The sequence below is a fragment of the Delphinapterus leucas genome, chromosome 4, assembly GCF_059928025.1.
Source record: "Delphinapterus leucas isolate spDelLeu-1000000601 "Yukka" chromosome 4, BTC_Dleu_Yukka2, whole genome shotgun sequence".
Classification (NCBI taxonomy): Eukaryota; Metazoa; Chordata; class Mammalia; order Artiodactyla; family Monodontidae; genus Delphinapterus; species Delphinapterus leucas.
Genome location: NC_143132.1, coordinates 145,158,730 through 145,183,474, shown reverse-complemented (window position 1 = coordinate 145,183,474; position 24,745 = coordinate 145,158,730). Strand labels below are relative to the sequence as shown.

Sequence of the window (24,745 nt, the reverse complement as noted above, 5' to 3'; positions counted from 1 at the left end):
AGTTTTTATTCTCTGTTACCTGCAAGGAGGAAAGATTTCTTTGTAAGCACTTTTAAGAGCACAACTATGCCGCTGATGTTAGGTTGGGAAGATCTAGCTCCTTGCCAGTAAGGGAATCATAGACTAGTTGGCTATGCCTGCTCACAAATGTGTTTACCTCTCCTATCTAGGTATCTATCAATCCGTAAAGTCATATGTTGGTCCCTTTGGATGAGACTCAGGAATTCCTTCCTCCCCAATATCTTCTTCATTTCCTCTTTTCCTGTGTTCTCAGTCTTTAACACCCTGGAAAGCTCTTCTCCCTGCACTTCTGTCAGAGCTGGTCATCTGGTCACCTGGTCAACTCCTGCCATCCTGTTTTCCCTTAGGTGTAACTACAGCAGGAAAGGACAACTTCAGATCTTGCATCCCCTGGGCTCTGGAGGGGCACTCAGATTTCTCAAGTTCCTTAGAATGAAATGCCCATGAAGCAAAATTTGTGTGCTCACGCTGAGGGTTTATGCTATCATAATAGCATAACCCTTGTAAGTTATTATGAAAACATTCTTAACATCTCTTTTTCTACGTTGCTAAGACTATTGATATATCCTCCTCCCATTAGCATAGCTGATTGGGGGCCGTTAGTGGAGGTTCCCTAAAGGGGATGAGTCTGAGGATTGCATAGAGAAAAAGCTAACCCTTCCACAAAAGTGTTACAGTGTGATAAAGAGTGAGTAGATGAAAGACAGGAATGGAGATTCCAGAATGTCTCACTCAAATTTAGTCTTTGTTCAAGGCACTGAAATTTTACTTTTTTAATTTGATTCTCACGAAGTAAAAAACAGCCTTTCCTATAATAATTTTGCAAATGAAGAAGCTGAGGTTTGGAGAATAGTCACTTGCTTAAGGTCACACAGTCCATGAGTGGTAAGCCAAAATTTAAATGCAAACTTAGTTTCATTCCATTTTACTTAGAAGAAGACGTATGCCTAATGTTTAGCTCATAGATTTGGGGTAATGATCTTCTGGGTTGTATTAAGATTTATACAATGATTTATGGATTTTTTGAATTTACACACCCATTTCCAGCCAATGTTTCTTATCTTCTTCACTTGAAGTTAATGAAAAATGAATGAATGTTTACAAAAGGGACTTAAAATCGATAGATGAAATTCAGGTAAGACTGAAAAAAGAATCCCAAGATTATCTTGCTGTGTTTCCTGGAAAGATTTTTTTTTAAAGGCATGAGTAAATTATTTTAATTTTTAAGCTTTCTAAATGTGTGATGAGAAAGGGCAGTGAGGAAAAATGAAGAAACATAAAAGGCTGTCGATTAGAAAGGTTCTTGGGAAAAAAGTAGTGCATGATATTTGAAGTGCATGATATTAAAATCGTGGGGAGTTTCATCAATCATTTGCAGGTCTCTTTAGGAAAGAGCGAGGTCTTTTGATGTATTCTGTCAAAGTTAAATAGAATATCAGAAACTAAAATTCTATTGCACTGTGGTAAGAAGACATTACCTGACTTTGAGGAGAAAACCCTTGAGTCTTGGTTCTGCTTTTGGTTTCAGGTAGAGGATTTGGGAAAACTGGGTGTGCCAACCGTACCAGGGAAACAGTGATCTAGTAAGAATTGACAACGAATTATATGGAAATGGTGACTTGGGTCTGTTCAGATCTGTGGCTCAGCACGTCCCCTAGATGTTTCTTTACTCCAGGCTATCCAAAGAAATACTTAAAGAAGCTGAAAGAAAGACAAGTTACATTCTTGTGTCTCTTAAAATCAAGGAACTGTAGATTTTCAGAGCACTTTGGTGCTTCATTTAGGCAAATATTAGCTAAAAAAAAAATTTGCAGGCTTAATTAATTGTGCCTATCTGCTCACATGCCCTTTCTTCTTTACATTGGCCGGGAAGTCTCTGTTTATTAGTTTTAAGGCATAACAAGAAGATAGATGCATTCATTAGTTTAATATAACTCTGGCCGTTGTGTAAATCAATCAAAAGTTATACAGTGGCTCTAATCATAGATAATTAAATGTTGCTTATGCAGCATCCGAAATATGTGTCCTTCATCCATTGGCGCATCTCTTCCAAGCGGTGATTCAGGAATCTAGGCCCTTCCATCTTGTGGTTTTAACATCTTTAATGTGGAGCTTCCAAAATGGTTATGCTCAACTGAATCAAACAGGCAGAAGGGGAAGGAGCCTGGAAAACTGTGTCTGGGAAGTTTAGTAAACCCAGCTGGACATACTGCAGATGACTTCCACTCATCCTTTGTCACTCAGACACATAGCCACTTAAGTATAAGAGAAGTGTCATCTGGCTGCGGGCCAAAGAAGAATAAATCTCCCTGACATTGTGACCTGGAAACTGGCTAGAATATTACAAAAATTATTCTGTCTAGTTTCTGTGTTAAAAGATAGAGGATCATAGAAGAAAGTGGGAAATCTTCTCTATCACTTAGGTACTTTTTTTTTTTTTATCTTTTCTGTTCTTCCTAGATCTATTTTTTTCGCTTTGCTAAATACCTGCATTGAAAGCAGAAATATTTGAAAAATTCTGTCTGGTGTTGTGGAGGGATCGTGAGGCTTGGAGACAGAAAGACCTGGTTTCACATCTTTCCTTTGAGGTTTACTCCTTATGGACCTTGGGCAAGTCACTTAAACATTATGTACCTCAGTTTCCTTATCTGTGAAATAGATACAGTAAAATCTAATGTTGAGGGAAACTACAAACCTTACATAAAGTCCCTTCAATCATACATAGAATATATTAGCAGGCAAATGTTTGGTAGCTATTTTTATCATTTTTAGGGCACCTATGTGTTCTTTGCTCCTCGCCTGAATATCGATGGAAAGGGTTTGGATAACTTATGTTAACTCTAAGCTACTGTAACAAATAAACCCTAAACTAGACAGACTTAGAAAACATAGATGCTTTTTTTTCTTTTATATGATCTCTGCAGTGAGCATTGCTGGTTGCCACCAGCTTTACTCCACGTGGTTTTGGTGATTTAGCCAGCCATAGCCATTGCAGACACTGAGGAGATTGAATACCAGAGGATAGTCAATGTAAACTATTAATCTGTGGAGGAAAGCCTAAAGTTAATATTCCTATGGATAATTAAGATCAGACTCTTTTTTAGTCTTTATCTAGCAGTATACTTTCACAGTAACTAATAAATCATTTTGCTCAGTAACCTGTTGCCATTGCAAAAGGTATCTATTTTAGGGATAGGGAACATTTCATACTGGTGGTGAAATGATTTATGTTGGGTGTATGAATAAAGGTAGGAGACTATTCGGGAACCTTGCTTTCACTTTTCTAGCTTGTTGCTTACTGTACCAGCTACATCACATCTTCCTCAGAGCAGAAGTCCTCATGAGGATGTGAACCCCGAAATCTTGATCAAACGTAGAAATGTTGAAGATACATTAATAAGTGAATAAAGTATGTTATGTAACAGTAAAGAGTGTGATCTCATTTTTCGTATGATAATACGTAATTATCATTCAGCAAATAGATATTGAGCACCTTCTATGACAGAAAAAGATTCCTGAAAGCCTGAAAGTAGTAATACAAGATAATTTGTTTATAGGTTATTCTACATTACTCCTCTCTTTATTAAAGATTTAAGATTTTCAGATTTTCTACTCTATGGAATTCTTTTTTAAAGTGAAAGTATTTTAAGATAACTCATTGATGTTATTAAATTATTAACTCATCTTTGTACATTTACAAATGATAGAATCGAAATGCAGGTCTGCTTCCAGATATCCACTTAAAATAAGGAAACATGTATTAGTAGAATTAAATAAGATAATAGTGCCCAGTTCAGAATGATAGTGTCAGGAGGTTGAAGTTTGTGTCTGGAGGCCACCTGAATTGGCAACTCCATGACCAAGCATTCGGATCCATCATTTATTCCAGACCTTTCCAAAATCCATTGTTTCAATTAATTAAGCATTAAATTATCCTGTCCTATATCATAATCACCAACAATATGCATGTTGCGAAATCCAATGGACACCTCTATTCTCTCCTTTTCCCTGATGTGACAGCAACAGGCAATAGTGATAACCATTCCTTTCCAGAAGCTCTCATCTCTCTTGGCTTTCACAATACCAGATTCTTTAGGTTTTTGTCCTATTTCCATGGCCACATCTTCTTCATCTCCTTTTCTCGTTCCTCTTAGGCAGTGCCTATCTATATATTGGAATACCCCACAGCATAAACATGTTGAATACATAAATATTTAAATGAACAGATAAATAAGCACATCAATAAACCTAATCTTTAACCCAAAGGCATCACATTCAGAGTGTAAGTTTTAGGAAATGGGAGTGCAGTCAGCAGAGGAGCTCATCCCTTTGAAGTTTGTTTGCAGGACTCACCCTGCAAAGGTGAAAACACTTCTTTGAATAAACAACCTCAAGGAACAGAGGCTCCAAACATTCCTTGTGGAAAACTGAAGTTTGGAATAATTTTGCAAACTCCATGCTTGATTTTTCTCTTGGTTTCCATGCAGCTCGAATCACTGAATCATTCTTGAAGTTCTTTTGCTGTTTTAACACATTAACTTAGTTCATTATAGCTGAATATGTAGTGGAAAATAGCATCTGTTTACACTGTAATAATATAAAAATTACTTACCAGTAACAGAATAAAGAGCAATTTGCAAAAGCTAATCATATTTGTGCATTTGTCTGCAAAAACGTAAATTGTTAATATATGCCCAAGGGGGAAACTCTCTTGCTTGTAAAAGCAGTGATATTACCAAGCACCACTTAGAAAACTTCTATATTTAGGACTGGATCCAAAATGTTCCAGCTTGTCATGAAAATGTAGAGTTTATTAATTTTGTTAACTTACTTTCACCTTGGAAGTTCAAACAATTTAGAGATTCAGATAATACCACAGAAAATCCAGTGGCCTAGAAATTTCTCAATATTTGCCAAGTCAAAATTTCAATTACCCTTATTTAGAGAAAACTTTCTTTTTTACTTTTTTTTTTTAGTGCTAATCACAAATACTATGGGAAAAACACATGTCAAATGCAGTTCCTGTTTTGACCTCCTGCCCCAAACTATGGAAATTAAAAGTCAGTTTAAAAATTCAAAATTAGGGCTTCCCTGGTGGCGAGGTGGTTGGGAGTCCGCCTGCCGATGCAAGGGACGCTGTTCGTGCCCCGATCCGGGAAGATCCCACATGCCGCGGAGCGGCTGGGCCTGCGCGCCATGGCCGCTGGGCCTGCGCGTCCAGAGCCTGTGCTGCGCAACGGGAGAGGCCGGCGTACCAAAAAAAAAAAAAAAAAAAAATTCAAAATTAACATTTGAACATGTTGAAAAAATGGTTTTAGTCATCTAACTATGTTGCAGCTGTTAGTTTGTTTCTTCACATGTAGAAACCAGAGAGTGCATAAAATTTATAATTATTGAGACATTTTTAAGTATCACATTTATAAAATTTTTATTACATTTTAATAAATAAAAATGATTATAGAACAGACCCTTTCTCCTTTGATCATAATAGAGACAGATGGCATATTTGAAAGTAAGATTAGTTTTCTTTTTCCTTATATTTATCAGGGAGAGAGAGAAAAAAATCTATATGAAGTTGGTCTTTAAAGTCCCCTTTTCTAGAAGCCAGGATGAAACCTATTCAACTAACATAGCCTCACTTCAGATATGTTAATAATATTCGTTAAGCACAGTCTTCTTCTACATTTAGTCAGCCTTTGATTAGGACTCCCGTCCTGCCTCCTTGCTTTTGACCTGCCCTTTAATAAGGTTCCTGTAAATGGCTAATTCCATCCACTATAATTTTAACTCAGAGAGATGGACCAGGTTCTGCCAGGTTTGGAGGCTACCTCGTTGTAGCTTTCAGTAGTCAGACTTTATCAATCCTCATTTTACTGCTCTACTGATAAAACTTTTATCTTTATAAATCTAGTTTCTAGAGACCAAATGCTGAGGTATGATACTTCATGTAAGAGAGAGAAATGTGTCCTGCTGAAACTTCAGAGATGCATTTCTGGGGCTCTGAGGAGTTCCGGTTCTTTATGGCCCAGTGCAGAAAGAATTCAGTGAGAGGCGAAGTGATTTATTAAAATAGGATGCTGTGAGGTTTACAAGTGGGCAGGCAAAAGGGTGGTGCCCTGAGAACTTAGTGAGCTACATTTTTATAATCAAAGGAAAAGTGGGGAGGGGGAGAAGACCACCTCCTTCCTCACTGTTGGGTAGATGTCACGCTTCCAACATCAGCTCCTTCTTCATGTCAGGTGGGGAGTTTTCTTGTCCTTACATGGTCAAACCAGGACTGCCATGGAGAAATGGAAATAAACAAGAAGGCATATACTAAACATACTATACTGTACTCACATATACTAAAATGTGGTAAACCATCTCAGGGTTTCACTATAATGTCACCCTTTCCTTATATTTTGTTTTTAGTGCACGCAAAGGAGTATGTCCTAGGAATCATTAACTTACCACACTGTGCAGGATGTGGGTCTCATTCCACCATTGTTTTATTGTTTGGGGGCATGTCTCACGCTTCCGTTGCACGTTTCTTTTTTTGCTAAGCAAGCCTGCTTGGTTTGTGGCTAAGCAAACCTGCTTTCTTGAGTGATTATTAACGTACAGGGGTCTCCCATACTTTTTTCTTTACTTATGATTCCTTAGTGGGATTTAATCACCTATTTTTTCCTTTTACTCTGTCTCTATCACTTTCCTTCTAGTTAACTCAGTTTGGCATGAGGATGAAAAGGGAATGATCCTCTCTATGCTGAAACTTGAAGATTTTAAGCACTTTCAGAAAAGACTTAAAAAAAAAAAAAAAAGCTGAGTGATGAAGTATACTCTAGCTCAGTGAAGAATCTGGAAATCTGTTATTGCACACACTGTCAGTTGGAGGCTTAGTTCATTCATTCAGATGTTGCAGTTGATTAAGGATTGTGTTTCAGTGGTGAAACAGGAAAAAATCTTTTATTTGCCTTTCAAATGGCATTTCCCAACAGCTTCAGTTACCATCTGTTGCCGATGACTCCCCAATTTAGCTACGGCCCAGACTTCATGTCTAATCTCCAGACCATATAGCTAACTGCAGAGTGCATGTTTTATTTAGATGTTTTAAAGACTCCTCGAACTCAACATATCCCAAACCAGCCCACGCTCTTCCCCCAGACATCTGGGCCTCTTTGAATAGCAGCAGTTCTAGGAAATGGAACCCCTAATCACGCGTTTACAAGCAGAAGCCATCAGAGCATCTTTGCGACCTCCCCTCAAAATTCACCATGAATGCTTGACGTTTCCAACTGACATATTAATCACACGTGTGCACTCTTCTCTCTCTACTTTCACCATCATCATCCAGTTCTTAGGTGTGGCCATCTCTTCATGAACCCTCACAATAATAATAGAACCTTCTGCTCCTTAGTGATCTCGTAAAAATGCAAGCATGTTTATGTTTTTTTTGTGGTACGCGGGCCTCTCACTGTTGTGGCCTCTCCCGTTGCGGAGCACAGGCTCCGGACGCGCAGGCTCAGCGGCCATGGCTCATGGGCCCAGCTGCTCCGCGGTATGTGGGATCTTCCCGGACCGGGGCACGAACCCGTGTGCCCTGCATCGGCAGGCGGACTTGCAACCACTGCACCACCAGGGAAGCCCATGTGTTTCTGTATTTCTTAAGACCTTTGAGCAGCCTTCCATTTGAACAGAGAGTAAAAAACATAACACTGAACTGTACCTACAGGTCTCTCTCTGCCAGAACTGACTTGTGCCCAAAGATACTCCCTGATGCCTGAAGGCTTCATATTTTGGGATATAATCAAACACTTTGTTTAGTAAATCAGCATTAATTTATTGGACCTGGTATTGAAAGAATCTAACTAGGGTAGACCCTCAGATAGAATGATGCTAATAACAGTATCTAAAACATGGTCCTGCAATAAACTCTGAGTGAAATTAAATGAATTAATGACCACAGAAATTGACAACTTTTTTTTTATTAATGAGCTTAATATCTATTTAGTCTTACCTGTGTTCTGTGCAAGGTTAGCCACAATAAAGTCACATAATAGGATTGTTTTCCATTGTCCACCCCCATTGGGATTAAGGAGTTATAAGTGCAGTCTCTGGAGTACAAGTGCTTTTGCCCTTCCTACACAGTTGAGCTGCTCTAAGTTTCAGGATCTCAGTCTCCTCATGTATAAGATGCCCTTGATAACTGCAATTCCCTTGTAGGTCTTTGTAAGGCATCAGTGAGAATATTCATATATAGCCTTTAGCACACCACATGGCCCAGAGAAGCATTCCATAAAAGCCTCACACTAACATCCCCTGGGCAAAGGACCAGCAGGATCTCCTCAATGCATTTATGAATCACTTATCTTTTCCTCCAAGCATCACCCTGGGGAAAAACCCTCTGGCCAGAATGCTCCCAAGAATTACTGAATGAACATGGGGGATACTGTGGTCTCAGCACCTGTTTGTGGAAGTTTTCTCTAAACCCTAAACTGTTGGGATTAGCACTCTTTCTTGCTAATACAACTCATCTATACCATGGTCAATCGGGAAACATAAACACATTTTTTTTTTTTTTTTTGCGGTACGCGGGCCTCTCACTGTTGTGGCCTCTCCCGTTGTGGAGCACAGGCTCCGGACGCACAGGCTCAGCGGCCATGGCTCACGGGCCCAGCCGCTCCGCGGCACGTGGGATCTTCCCGGACCGGGGCACGAACCCGTGTCCCCTGTATTGGCAGGCGGACTCTCAACCACTGCGCCACCAGGGAAGCCCCATAAAAACAATTTTATTTATGCCATGGGAAGAAATTTGGCATAATAGGAAATCAGGCATTTATACATGCCCAGATAAATCAGTCTTCTGGAGTCATTGTCTCTTTCTTGCTCAGCCTTCTTCTAAAGTTAATCCAAGGCCAAAGCCATTTCTTTCTGCAACTTTGGTAAATGAAAGTTGAAAACAACGGCAACAAAAACAAATGTTTTTTTCTGTCCACCAAATATGTTCCTAAGTCCAGGAAGAAACTCTTATTTGAGAAGCTGGGTGGATTTCCCCAAGTTTTGCCCGTAAAATGTCTCACTTCAGACCTCTTTGGTCAAAAGGGTGTCCTGAGGTCAGGTCAGGTTGGCTGAGCTTCGCTTAATTAAAAGCATTTTCTTTTCCTTTTTTCCTAGGACCACAATTTCCACAAAAATACAATTTTTTCACAATTTGCATCCATCTCAAGAGTTCTCTAACTTAGGCACCAAAGTGATTTATACAAATGAACATTAGTTTTCCTTTCTTTTGACAAAAATTAGCATTTATTCTCATTATTGAGCCCATATTCTGTCCCAAGAAGCCTTAGGTAGTTTGTCATAATTTATTTCATTGAATTGGGCTGGGGCTTTGCCAGTTTTTCTAATGGCTGTTGTTTTTTTCCTCCTAATTTTCTAGATACTTTTCATGGAACGTAGAGCTTAACCCCTTTGCAGTAGGACTTTCAAATACGGCTTGTATTTTTTTCTCATCGTTTGAGTTTGCCTATGGTATTTGTTTTGGGGGGGGGATTTTTTTTTTTATTCAAACAGAAAGTCACAAAAATTATAATTATCCTCATCAGTTCGCTCAGTCCCATGTAATTAATTTTTTTTTCATCTTGATCTTTTGTTAGCACTTTTATGAGTTCATCAGTTTTCCATTAGAGTTCTGAAAATGCTTCTTCATTCAGTTCAGCAGTATAGTCAGTTACCAGAAACCTGTACTTGTCAGAGTCTTTTCCATGAATTCCTCGAAGATGAAACCCTTTTATAGGAAATTTTTGCAAAAGCATCAAAGTACACCCAGAACTGTGTGTAAATGACCAAAGACTTAAAAATGACCACGGTTAAAGATTTGATGAAAGTTCATAATAATGCAATTGACAAGGAAATTTAGTTATTTCTGAGACATACATTTTAAAGTAATAACTAGAGTTATGACATAACATTATAACAGAACATACAAGATTTTTAGAAATTTCATGTAATGTCTGAAACATTTATATTAACATATTTCCATACAAATAACCCAAAGAAGGTTTAGTATTAGTTGTTTTTTGTTTGTTTGTTTGTTTGTTTATACTGCAGGTTCTTATTAGTCATCAATTTTATACACATCAGTATATATGTCAATCCCAATCGCCCAATTCAGCCTATGGTATCTTTAATAGAGAAGATGTATTAATGTGGCTGAATTTATCAGTGTGCCTCATTCTCTACTCTGTCCCCATAGCTACAACTGTCCCCATAACTACAGAAGTGTTTAGCCACTGTTCAGTGAGTCCTTTGTGACTGAATGAGCAGTGAAAAACCTGGAATACGGGTGTGCTATGCCCATCGGAGTTGAGGTTCTCGAGCTTATTTATGGTCCCAATCCCATCTCTTCCCAGTGCACCCAAAGTGCTTCAGAAAAATGCTATAGTACTAAACACTGAGAAAACATCTGCTCAACCATATACCATATATTTTGTGGGCTCCACAAATCTCATTTACAATTACATATTTCACCGAGGATCTTTGAAACAAATTCATCAAAAGAACAATCAGGACAATTCTCAGATTCATGAATTAGAGATGAGGAATGCTATAAAACTAGAGGGAGGAGGCCTTCCTTGATTTACGGAGAAGTAGGGAATTTAATATTTTTCCCCAAATGAAAGGTGCTCTTTTTCAGCAAATGCAGGGTATAGATTATTATGTGGATTTGTAGGGAGGAAAATGGGTTAATCATGTCATAGTTAATTTCTGTATATTGTTTTAGAGCAATATAGAGAAAATATTCCATTTGGAAACTTTAACCATAGTGTTAAGAGAGAAATAGCATTCTCCACATCCTGAAAATTTCTCTATGTGTATTTAAGAGAATTTGGACCTATAGAAAAATCTTAAAATGAAAAATCATCACCGGAAACATTCATGGCACTTCCAGATTTAAAAAAATAACCAAAAACGTTATTCATCAAAATTTTTAAAAAGTGAAACAATCTCCATATTATTCCTTGCTGCATCCTAAAAGAGAGCTCCCATAAATAGCACAATTTACAGTTGATGGTAAGCTTCTCTCTGAGAAAAAATAATAGTTTGTGTTTCTGCCAGATGCTTTTCCAGCATTAAGTGCTATAAATATGCCCTGAAGTGTGTTCAACAGATAACGCAAAGTGCCAAAGAATGGCAGAGAATTAAGTTGCACCCTGTTCACATACAGAATCCATTGAGACACCATATGCATATTTATATTTTAAAATCAAAATGTGAAATTAATTCAAGGTGCATTTAATAGGAACCTATTTAGAGATCTCTGCTAGGTCTCAGGGACAAAATGATGATGTCTTTCTCTCTCTGTTGAGGAACTTACTCTCTATCAGAAGAAACAGACATTTAACCCTAGTTATGGCAGTGACGTCAGTGCTATAAGGAGTCACTCCCTGTACCCAAGGCCACATGGAGCTGGTGACCTGTGATGAACAGGTATCTGTCAGGCAAGTGAAGGTGCTCCAGGCAGAGGGAGAAGGCTTTGAAAATGATTTCTTCTTGTGGTATTTTCCTTAAGAGAATAAAAGGGAGGGCTTTCCCTCATTTATCTACACTGGAGGCAGTTATTCTTGTTAGAGAGCAGACATCATGACTGGGGTGATGGGTGGGTAGGTTTCTTGGGGGAGGAGGTTGGGACGATTTAGGGGAAGCATGCAGGTCACACCCGGAAATAAAGTTTTTCTCTGCATCTGATACCAACACCTTTGACAGCTTGACCCTCAGACATGACTAGATTCAACATGTCTAATTCCCCCCGCACTTGCCAAGGGTAGGTGACAGTCACGCACTGAGGGGAGTGTTCAGCTGCGGACATGGTGAAGGGCTATTGTACGCTGGTTGAGTAGTTAGACACAGTGGTTTTTCTGATTTCTCTCAGTTTCCTACAGGAAATTATCGTGATTATATCAGTAGAGTTAAAACTCATTTGCGGTCTCTCATTTACAGAAAGATCCCCAAAAGACTGAGCAAACTTCACCAGAACCAAATGTTCCTTTTGGCTCAATTAGATCTGAGACAGGCTGGGACCTGGGCCCCTTTGCTGCAGTGCTTGCACCTGGACAAATGTCTCCTCCAGCAAGAAGATACAAAGAAATTATAAGGGACTAAAAATAACTGCGTGCATGCACAGTTGGGGCAAATTATGGACAACAAGATACAAAAAGACCAAAAACCCAACTGCCACTTCTCAGGAATCGGGAGCAAAAGCAGGGCACTGTGCATGCCCCCTGCACTCAGCACCACCAAAGGGCTGGGCAGACCACCTAAGCCACACCTCCAGCCTGAGCCCTGGCCACACCCCTCCCCTCACCTCATATAAGGAACCAGCTCGCCCCCGCTAGGGCAGTGAGCAAGGGAACCTGTTAAGCCTTACCTGAATTTCTTGTCTGTCCTCTTATCAATTTCTATTGATCGGAGAAGGCCAAGAACCCTGGTCGGTATCAGATCATGAGCACCGGCTTCCAAAGCCCACTGTCAGCCAGTGTCTCCCCATCAGGACCCCACCATTAGAGGTCACGGGGTCAGCTGTTTGTACCCCAGACATACAAGAACAGTGGTTTCACAACAGGAGCCAGGCAAAAACTCTCAAATTAGCCTCTCTTACTCAAATAAGTGCTATTTTTGTCATCCACATTAGATACTTGAAAACATTAAGTACTTAATATTTAAAAATCATGAAGTTTCTAGATGAGTTGAGAAGACTTTGAAAAAGATAAGTGAGTCCATCGAGATTTTTTCACAACCACTTAGTGACAAGGTATTTTTGTTGCTTATAAAAGTTAGTTACCTAATATATCTGAGAAACTGTGACATGCCTCTCTTCTTTTTTTCTATGTTTATTTAGAATTTGTTTTTTGAGTGACTACTGGTAGTGTATAAAAATGACCCTACTCTTATGGTATTATCTTTCTTTTTTTTCTATTTTTCTGTTCCTGAGGCAGGTACTATTCATTTCTGTATTGAAGAGTACAGAAGACAGGAACACATTTAAAGTAAGGCATCAATCATTTGAGCTCAGAGAGAACACTCTTAATTGAATCATGTTTTTCACTTTGGGACTCAATGCAAGTGAATTTTCACTTTTATTCATATTGTAGTCATCTACCTAAATGTTAGCTGCACAATCACAGATTAAAATAAGTTGTTAAATATTCTTTCTGGGACATGTAATTAAGGAATAAAAATATCTTTCTCATGTCATTTTCCCCATTGAGTAAGAGAATTTGAAAAGTACATGTCTTCACATCAGTAAGGAAAATGTATAACCATAAACTATTCTATCTTGAAATTTCTTCTTCAAATATTTTGTTAAGTGGAGTAACAGGGAAGGCAGTCTCTTGGCTTACTAGGGTGGTTTTTATTTGCCTGCTGGCTAGGAGTTTCCTTCAATTAAAACAGCCTTAAGTACATAAGGAAAGAACTTAGCCATGGCTAACACTGAATCAGTTAATGCAAATATAATAGTGAGTTAGATGCTTGTTATAGTGAGGTTTTAAGAGACATGACACAGGGCCTTGCTTTTGCTTTTTTTTTTTACAGAACTAGCGATTCCCCCAGCCCACCCCCCACCCCCCCCACCCCCGCACAAATGGATCACAGCAAAGCATTCAACATAGAGATACAAACAATGGGGTCAGAGGTCATGCTGCAACAATAATTAGCTTGGAGAGAAAAGGTAAAACGTACAGAGAGAATCACAAAGGCTTGGAAAGCACTTAGATGGGGTTTGAGAGTTACAAGATTTCCAAGATTGATCTACTGTTTTGAATTCATCCCTCTTGTGTAGAAGTTCCCCAATTCCCTATGTTATCTGAGTTATTTTTTACTTCTTTTTACGGCTTGTTTTTAAGGCAAGAAACTTTTGATTATTTTTCTTGAGTAATACACATTACTCACAGTTAGACATATGGAAAGGTTCAATCTTCAAATGACTATATATTGATCTTTTAAGACCTAGACATTGGCCACTTACACAAGAAGGGGCCATCTTTGGAGAAAATGTACTAATATTTAGGATGAGTGGTTCTAAAACTTTAGTATGCTTCAGGAGCACCTGGAAAGGTTGTAAAACACGGATTGCTGAGCTTCATAGCCATAGTTTCTGATTCAGTGGGTCTGGGAAAGAAGTTGAGAATTTTCATTCCTTTTTTTTTTTTTTTTCAAATTCACTGAATATCATCTTATTGCTTTTTTTAATTGAAGTATAATGGATTTACAGTATTATGTTAGTTTCACGTGTACAGCATAGTGTTTCATTCTTTTTTCCAGATTATACTCCATTATAGGTTATTATAAGATGTTGGGTACAAATCCCTGCATTTCTAACAGGCTCCCAGCTGCCACTGCTGCTACTCATCTGGGGACCACACTTTAAGAACTAATGCTTTATATGAGTATTAAATGAAACTGAGAGTTGATAATAAGCAAATTAAGATAGAATCATTAGAAACTTTCTATTGATATATACAAAAGTGATATTCAAAATATTTAACAAGCCACTGAACAGTTAGAATGCACACTGGTCTTAATCCACATGGCTGAACCTATGCAGATGGCCTCAATATTAGATTTGAGTGAGTGTATGCAACATAAAAACAACCGTACAGGGCTTCCCTGGTGGCGCAGTGGTTGAGAGTCCGCCTGCCGATGCAGGGGACACAGGTTCGTGCCCCGGTCCGGGAAGATCCCACATGTCGCGGAGCGGCTGGGCCCGTGAGCCATGGCCGCTGAGCCTGCGCGCCCGGAGCCTGTGCTCCGCAACGGGAGAGGCCACAACAGTGAGAGGCCCGCGTACCGCAAAAAAACAAAACAAAACAAAAAAAAAACAACTGTACAGAGATAAATACAAATTTTAAACTTTTTTCCAGGAGTAGTTTTTCAATAGTTTTCAAAATAAAAATCTAAAGTAAGTGTTTTAGAGTTTAGGATACTATATCTTTTTATCATTTCATTTTTTTTCATATCCAAAACAACAATCTAAGTTAAAGTTTTGAAATCAGATAATTTTCTTAAAAAATAAAGAATTCCTCTGTTCAAGTATTATCTCGTGTCTCCCCAAAGAGGATGGTAACTTCTTTCATAACCACTCTTTATTTTTCTGATGTTACACTTTAATAGGATACTGTTCATTTTATTTTAATAAAAATTTAATGTGATGAAATGACATCAGAAACTAACAAAGACCACCTTGTTCTTTTTGAAATCACGTGTTCATGAAAATGAATTGGTTATCATTGCCATATATGTATGCTCATAGTCTTCAAAAGCATATCACGAGACTTTATGCCAAAGACATGCAGATTAAAATTGCACAAACAAGGTATTGGAGCTAAGGGAATAAAAGGATGCATGAACGTTAATTTTGCAGTGAGTTTCACAGAATAATAGTGCTTTATAACAAAGCCTCATAGATAAGCAAAATAGATGTGTGTATATGTGTGCATGTGTTTCAAAATGATGAAACTCTTCCAAGTGTTCGCCATTTCACGGTTATTTTTATCTACTTTGGAACTTCAGTTGCCTTTAAACCTGAAGGCTTTTTGAAATACTGAAGACAAATTTTGAAGATTGAAAAGTCTGACTGGCTACTGAAGGCTAGGATTGGTACTGACATTTAAAGTGGCATCACTATTCCGCAGGAATGTGTGTGCATACCTTGAATGTCACCGCTTGCCTCTGGGATGACACTTGTTAGATTTCATGGTGTCATGTGCTAGTTCAAGGTCGGCGATAGTGATTTTTACACTATACCCGAATATTCCATTTATGATCTAAAAGGAACTTGTTGAAAGCAATGTTTTCTTGTTCTCTGTGTACTTTGATCACCTAATTCTCTTTGAGTTTTAAAATACAGAATTCTGACATGTACTGTGATGAAGTAGTACACTTACTTAACTTTGAAATCATTCCTGTGAAAAATAATAGTCTGTTTGTGTTCAATGGTTCCCAGGTTTCTGAGGATGACTTGACTCAGAGACTGGCTAAGAAATAATAGGAGACAACCTTGGAGGGAAAATGGCATGCTACGTACACCCAGCACCTCTCTGCCCAAAGGCAAAGCAGATGAACCCCAAAGACACATCTCTGTCCAACTACTGCTTTTTGAAAAATCTCTCAGCATGATTCCTTCTTAGGCTGCAGCTTTGTCTACAGTCACAGAAAGGTTAGATGTGGCTGAAAAATCTATCCAGTCCAGTGAAGTGGGCTAACAGGGTAAGGAGAGCTGTCTGGGCTTTCTTCATTTACACAAGGAACACGCCTTTATGCAACACACCTGTATCAAGGGGGCTTGCGGCAACATGGATGCAACTAGAGATTCTCATACTAAGTGAAGTCAGACAGAGAAAGACAAATCCCATGTGATATCACTTATATGTGGAATCTAAAATATAACACACATTAACTTACCTATAACAGAAACAGACTCACAGACATAGAGAACAGACTGGTGGTTGCCAAGGGGGAAGAGGTATGGGGGAAGGAAGGATTGGGAGTTTGGGGTTAGCAGATGCAAACTATTATAGAGAGAATGGATACACAACAATGTCCTACTGTATAGCACAGAGAATTATATTCAGCATCCTATGATAAACCATAGTGGAAAAAAATACAAAAAAAGAAGAGTTCAGGGGGCAGTATACATAGATATTAAAATTAATACCAGTAGAACCCAAGAGCAGTCCAATAAATTATACAAACATAAAGATCGATGACAAAGAAAATTTACAGTATCCAGAAGGGTTATCTGTCTGCATTCTGTTTACAACTTGTATATCGACTTCTACCCCTAGCACACACACACCCTACACCACCACAATCACATTGAGGCTACCCCGATCCGCCTCCACTATATCCAACATTTCCCCCGAAATTCTACAGGTCTCTCCATAGCATTTTGGACCTTCATACCATTCAACTTTTTCTTTTCAAATTTGTGGGAGGCTCGCTTGCTTTTTTTTTTAATAGCAGATATTTTTAATTATTATCAGGGTGCTTTGGGACTATTATTCAATTAACACATGCACAAGTGAGTGTGCATATTGTCTTCTTTTGTTTTGCTTTTTAACATATCAGGGGTCTCAACTGGGAGCCTACCAACTATTGGTAATTTGATCACCCTCTTTTCCCCACAACTCCCTGAGCCATTTCACTTGTTGGAAGCATTGGCTTAGCTGTATCTGTGCAGGGGTTTTTTTTTTTTTCAGCCGGGGGGCGCGGGATATAAGTACACTCTTAAGTGTCAGGATTCTTTCGGAGTAACTTTCTTAATATCTAAAATAGTGACATTCACCTGGTCCTATGGTGTATTAAAACAAAGTCATATCTGATTTGAAATACCACCGAGAATATAGATTTGCCAGGAAACTTAGAATGAAAGTATATGTACAAAATGTATATTTTGAAGGTACATGTGGGGGTAGCACTGTTTATCTCAACCTCATATTTTAATATGCATTATATATAAAGCATTCACTTCTATACCAGGAGTGGGTGATGAACCTTGCTTTAAGGGAAAGTACATCACCAGCTGTCTAGAGAAGATGACCGACTATATATTGTGCAATTAATTGAATACAGCATCATGCCCTCAAAAGATATACCCAGAGGATTTGAATTATTGGAAATAAATCAGGAAGGAGAAAAAAGGGACACCACTCTGTCCATCAAAATAGCATTTTCCATGTAGAATCAAACCAATCCAATCTATCACTGGTTCCTCAATTAACTATAGTAAGTCTTAACTTCATAGTTTGACTCACACTATGTCTTTTGACGTTATGTGTTGTTGGAAAACTGATGCATGAGTGTCCTCTCTGTTCAAACTGTTTCTAATATACAATTTCCTTGTCCAGTGTTCTTTCAATAAAGGTACCTAGTCCTTTGAGGATACTTGTCAGAATGATGCAAATGAAGGTGTGGATTATATATTTATCTACTTATAAAAAGATATTATACTGCAACACCCTACCTACTACAGTTGCTGTGATGAAGAGGCCAATGTGCATTTTTCTGGCAAAATGGAACATTGGGTTTAAATAAGTCATGGGAAGTGATGCGTAGATACTATACAGAATTAGTCCTCCACCGAGATTTCTTCCTTGTGAGGTCATAGTTTTAAAGGTTTTGAGCTGGAAAACCTTCTAATCTAAGAATCTCCCTGCCCACTTCCACCTCACCCTAAACCACAAAGGCTTCCCCGTCACCACCAATAAATTAACATTAATAAATATATATTTTTTAAGATGATTTTCTATCTCATTGTCTCTCCAATACCAAAAGATAAGGTTAAGAAAATATAAACTTGGGAATATATATATTACTATTTATAGAAATCTCAAAAAGCAAAGGCAAAAGTATTGCATCGGCCCCATGAAGTGCTCAAAACACACTGGATCCTCCTGGCAATGGACCAGGGCACAAAGGACACACGTGTTGAAAGAATACCTTGAACTCAGACTACCCTCTGTGGGAAGCAAAGAGAAATAAAGAATCATAAAATTGCCTAGCTTCCATATACTCCATTTGGACTTCAGCAGTGCATTTGATTTTGAACTCTCACGCTCCCATCTCAGCCTCCAGGGTGCCTATTTCCCTTGTTATCGGTGAATTTTTCCTGGTAGACACCTGTTGGGTCCTGTATTAATAAGACACATTGTAGGAGGAGAAACATATTTCCGGAGCCAAGAAGGTGAGAGCTACTCTTTCTAGGGCCCTTGTTAATCTTTGGGAGCCCAGCATCTTCTGTGACGGAACAAAGGCAATACAGTTGTAAATTCTTATTTTTTTTTCTCCCACTCCACAAAGAATATGTTGTTGCTATGTTAGTGTTCATCTACATTTTTCTGAAGAGAAGCAATAGAATATTTCTTCCTTCCATCCAGAGGTTTTAGAACTTGATTCCCTTTGCTTCGTAGCATCATTCTAAATAGAACCCCACCGTTTGACCACAGCCACAATTCGCGTGAATGGTACCTATTATTGAAAGGGAGTCTGTATTTGCAGTAATACAGAGAATGCCAGTTTAGAAATGAGCCTGATTGCATGGTTCATTTTGTTCTCCTTTGTAGAGCCAGGCTGCGGCCCACTACAAAGGCACGAAACATGCCAAGAAGCTCAAAGCACTGGAAGCCATGAAAAATAAGCAGAAATCTGTAACTGCCAAGGACAGCGCAAAGACTACCTTCACCTCCATCACTACCAATACCATCAATACCAGCTCTGACAAAACAGGTTAAGCGATGCTCTTTGTTGTGTTACTGTCGTCCTCATCCTTGTTGTTCGGGGGCTCCTTCCCTTGCTTGACTGTATCTGTTGCTGGTGTTCCTTCCATCTTGATTCATGCTTGATCCATCTTTCTATGTAATGGTAATGCTTCCCCCTCATTTTTCCAGTACCCTTGAGCGATGTCGATAATCACTAGTAATGTTGCAGATTTTGCACTGGAAACAGTCCTATGGCTGTTTTAGAGGAACACAAGAGTCAGAAGGGCATCTAAAGCCATACCTCTTTTTGAGAAGTGAACCTTTCCGGTGTGTATCGTTTGCATCTTGTAGGCAAGCACGTTAGCCTATAACCGCATGGCAGATTTGATTGAACTGTGAGTACACAGCAGAATATGCCAAATGAATCAAGAAGGCCCCCATAAGGGCATTATTCCTGACAGGGTTTATTCTCATAAATCCCAAACATTGCATTGTTTTAAGTAGTGGCTGTGAGAATCTGGGCTTGTTATGGCTGGGTAACCTTCCCTCTGCATACACAGGTAAGTGTTATTGATACCAATTATTCTTTTTAACAGTCTTCACGGTGAAATGACGGCCTCTGAATGGTGCCTTGGGATAGCTCCTCAAGCAACCAGTGTATTCACGGCAGGGGAAGCCTGTGGGGTTTCCATAAGCTGGCATTTAAAAATATAAGACCACTGGTCCTCGAAACTTACATAAAAAGAGATCCCGTGTGATTCATGGATGTACACACATCCATTTAATGAATCACTTTCTAAGAATACAAGGGCTGGTATGTGCCAGTTGCCTTCCGGCCCCTACAAATAGCAGTGGTCAGGAAGCATTTATATTGTCATTTATGGGAATGTCTTACCTAGAAGAGATCTTCTGGCCCTGGCTGATGAAAATATAAAGTCAACAGTGAACCAATGCAACAGATTAAAGCGACGTTATTACACGCGGTACACCCATGAGACATATGATACATAGTCCTCAAAGGATCTGGAGAGATGCTTGCTCCTGTGTGAATCTGTAAGGGACGACAGTGTCCTCTGTGAGTTCCCACAACACATTTTATATACTTCATCTGAATATTATTGGTGCATGCATCATGCCTCCTTCCTGAGTAACCTGTATACTCTCTGAGGCTGAGTGACCTCTCGTCATCTTTGTACCCCAGCACCTGTCTGACGCGGGGTAGGTGCTGAGTAAAATGTCTGTTGGCTGCACTTTCTTTCATCCCTTTGATTCTCTGATTCATCTGGTTTTGTGTCACAACATATAAAGGGGGAAGAAGAAAAATAAAACTTGGCATGTTCATTTCTTTGGTATTCAGAGCAAGAGCTGAATTATACCGTCTTATTAATTTAGATGTAAAACCTTGTAGGGAACACATTATTCTTTTCTCCATTAATTGAAAAGTCACCACCCTATTTGGGGGCCTGTAGGGGAAATGAGCAGTCTTGAAGCAGTTGAGTGTAATTTCAGCTCCCAGATACTGGCATCTGGGATGGGATCCCTAAAGCCATACTCGCCATAGAGACATATATTTCATTTGCAAAAAGATAGTCGGTAGGAAGAATAAAGATGTAAATTTGATGTAAAAGGTTTGATATAAAGAGATGAGTTTGATGTAAAGTTTTTGCTCGTTGCCAGACTCTTCTACTCCTAGACATTTTTATCAATAATGGCTGTTTGGATTACCTTGATTTCTCTTTAAAATGCAAAAACTCCCTGTTACATTGAGATGCATGGCATTTAAAAATATATATATGTACATGGTAGGTAGAGCTGCTGACTGGGCTTAAGAAGTGCTCCCTTTGTGTCATCTCCGTTACATAAATGAGTTATGAATACATACCTCCATCCCTCACCTGAGAGACTAGAGTGGAAAGGCTCTGTCCTCTTGGAGGATGAATGGAAACTAGTTTGGACTGGGTTGTGGGACAGAGCCTACATAAGATAGACAGAATTCTAGTGGGGATGCCAGATTCACCTAGTGGTTGGAATGGTGTTGAAATGGTGAAGTGCCCTTTCTAGCTGGAGCTAGAGAAAATTCCAGAAGGACAGAGGGATAATAAAATCTGCAAAGTTAGTACAAATATCTTAAAGCCAAAGTAAGGAAGTGATGGGCATCTGGAAGGGGTTGGCTTCCTGATCCAAGGGGACCTCTACCCACAAAGAAATGGGTCATACAGGTTGAAAGACTAACGAGTCCAGCACACTCGCTAGGTGCTTTAAGCCAAACTCTATCCTTATCTGGGATTTCTGCAAAACTACCTATGAGAAGTCGCCCAAGAAAGCTCCTGGAATTTCATAGGCTCTTAGCCCATTCGTACTGCAGTATGAATCTGAGGCACCTATGCTGATAAATGGGAGTTTTCTTAAAGCGATTACTTGTCCTTTTTATTACTGCCTGTGTCCTCATACTGATTGGGAAGGAGCACAGCTCTGAAAACAGGATGGGTCTCTGAGCTAGTTTCTTACAACAGTTAAATACTCGGAGGCAGAAGGGGAAAGAGAGAACACTCTGAAATCAAAGACCACATATTTTTTAATGATAAAAAATTGTAACCGTTCTACTTAATGTAAAAAGTTGTTTTGGGGTTTGTGGACTTATCCATGCATAAAAGGTATAGAGACATTAAACCACTTTCAGTAAGTTTACCAAATTGTTCTTAACAAGAATTTAGTATGTATGTAGGCCAATTGCTTTTAAAAATGCTTGAGTATACAGTGATGTGATAGAGAAGAATCTTAGGAGAAGGTTGGGCAACAATAGTTAAAAAAAAAGAAAGCAAGAAGTGGTATAGACTTGAATTTAAAAATTGCTTAGGAGGTTTTCCTGGGATTCTTTAAAACACAAGAAATAGAATATTCATAAAAACCAAATTCTCATTCCAAATCTACTTACAAAAAGAGAATGTAGACAAACAATTCCTTCTAAATTCCTAAATCATGTATTGTGGGCTTAAATTGCTACCTTAGGCTAATAAATATATCTACATATTTGGGCTTACATGAGGGCTGAGGTCTCAGTCACTAACTTCGTGATCTTGGGATTCTTTTCCCCTCCTTCTACCAGTCTGCAGGCTGCAGTGGTGAGCAATTCAGTGATCCACCACCAGCCGCTCCCAGATAGCCTCGTTCCCCTACTGCTAGGCAAGAAGACACTCCCTAACGTTAATACATAATTTTAGTTCTTACAATCTAATGAGGAGTGTTTGGTGAATTTACACAAAGAAAAATTTATAGGCAAAAGTAATATTTTTAAAAATATTTCGAACACTCAAAATTGTTACGGGAGGGTGATTGCTATTCATTCACAGAATATTTCATGGAGCAAACATTTCCAAAGGTGACCAGAATAACTTTGTCTGACTTAGCGAGGTGTTTTCTTAAATTGAAGTATAGTTGCTTTACAATGTTGTATTAGTTTTGGTGCACAGCAAAGTGATTTGGTTTATATATATATATACACACATATACATATATACATACATATATATATTATTTTTGGATTCTTTTCCATTATAGGTTATTACAAGATACTGAATATAGTTCCCTGTGCTACACAGTAGGTCCTGTCGTTTATCTATTTTATGTACAGTAGTATATAGTACTATCTGTTAATCCCAAACTCCTAATTTATCCCTCCCCACGTTTTTCTTTTAATGCAAGTTTTCTATACAGAAAAAGTAATGACAAAACTTAAGAAATTATGCTTAAAATAACTTGGCAAATATAGCTCAATTGATTTTTTTCTCCTGTGAAATGACACGTTCGCAGTTGTTGGATTAAGTCTTGTGCGAAGTCATCCTCTGGTCTTTCTTTACTTTCCCTTTGGGGACAATTTTATTCATTCCTATGACCTATCCATTAGGTTAGGCTAGGTGAATCTGCAGTAATAAACAACTGCCAACTCCTGGTGGCTTTTACAGCCACTAATTATTGCTCTCACACCCTACAGAGCAGCTATGGGTTTTTGTTTTTTGTTTTTTTTTTCCTTTGTTAATTTAACTCTAGGGCCAGGCTAATGAAGCAATCACTAGCTGGGCATTACCAGTTCTATGGAAGAGGAAAAAAGAAGGGTGTGAATCAATAGGCTTTTAAAGCTTTTTAATGCAAGTGACTTAACTTTCCTCTCCCTTTCCTTGGCAAGTCACATGATCAAGCCTGATTATAAAGGGCAGGGAAGAATAATCTTCTTCAGGGAAGGGGACAGATATTAGTGAGCAATAAAGCATCACATCCCACCATGGCTTCCGCCAGCCCTGTGTTGGAGTCTCAGCATTCCACATCTCCAGCCTTGTTCTTCTCCTGAAATCTGACCTGATTTCTTTTTTTTTTTTTATACATTTTATTTAGTTATTTATGTTTAAAACCCAGCTGCATTGTATCTTTGTCGCTGCATGCAGGCTTTCTCTAGTTGCAGCGAGTGGGGGCTACTCTTCGTTGCAGTGCGCAGGCTTCTCACTGTGGTAGCTTCTCTCGTTGCGGAGCATGGGCTCTAGGTGTGCGGGCTCAGTAGTTGTGGCGCACGGGCTAGCTGCACGGGCTTAGTTGCTCCACGGCATGTGGGATCTTCCCGGACCAGGGCTTGAACCCGTGTCCCCTGCATTGGCAGGAGGATTCTTAACCACTGAGCCACTAGGGAAATCCCTGACCTGATTTCTAAGGCTTATTGGTCACTCACTTGGATGGTTTGTTAGCACCTCTATTTTGCAGGTTCAAAAAAAAAATAAGCCTCACTTTGACCATCCTCCCCAACTCTCTTTCCATCCTGCCTTCCCGAGTTTTACTTTTGGTCCTGGAGCTCATAGACCTGAAACCTTCTATCCGTCTTAGCCTCTTCTTCCTATCTCAGTCCACACATCCGTTCAGTGGTTGGAACCCACTCCCCTCACATTCCCAGAAGACGTCCTTCACTCTTTCACACATGGTTTCTACCCATATCCTGGCCTCATGGGTCTCAGCTTTACTCCTACCATTGCCCTAGCCTCCATGCAAGTCCAACTGCCTCCATTCTGGCCCCTTGACGACCACATCCTTCATGCTACTGCCCATTCATACTAGACAGTGTATAAGGCACAGCACTAACCCACTCAGAAACCTTCATTGTGCCTTTATGCTGGACCTCATGGTCCCCCATGGTTTGATCACAACCTGCCTTTCCAAACTTTTCTTCTGTTGTTCACCTGCAATATTCTCCACTAGAGACGTGATCCCCCTGCATCTTTGTATCTTATACTGTTCTAAATTTCTCCCTTAAAGTGTGTCACTTTTCTCTTCTTCGTTCTGCCTATGAAGTCCCATAAGAATCCGTATCTTCCTAACTGCCCTATCTTATTCTTGTTCACATATAATTTTTATGTCTTTACCTTTTCCTATGGCCAGATGATATGCTCATTTAGAGTACATACTTGCATAATCCTTTTATTTATCTTTTTTTCTTTAAAGAGTACTTTTTG

General features: G+C 39.1%; 1 protein-coding gene across 1 annotated transcript in view; it reads left to right on the top strand.

Moving 5' to 3' along the window:
- ZNF385D (zinc finger protein 385D) overlaps positions 1-24,745 on the top strand; it is a 246,355-nt gene that overhangs the window by 127,211 nt on the left and 94,399 nt on the right. Inside the window, exon 3 of the mRNA XM_022554708.2 lies at positions 19,119-19,281. Within this exon, the coding sequence (XP_022410416.2) occupies positions 19,119-19,281 (163 nt within the window). The remainder of the gene's footprint in view (positions 1-19,118; positions 19,282-24,745) is intronic.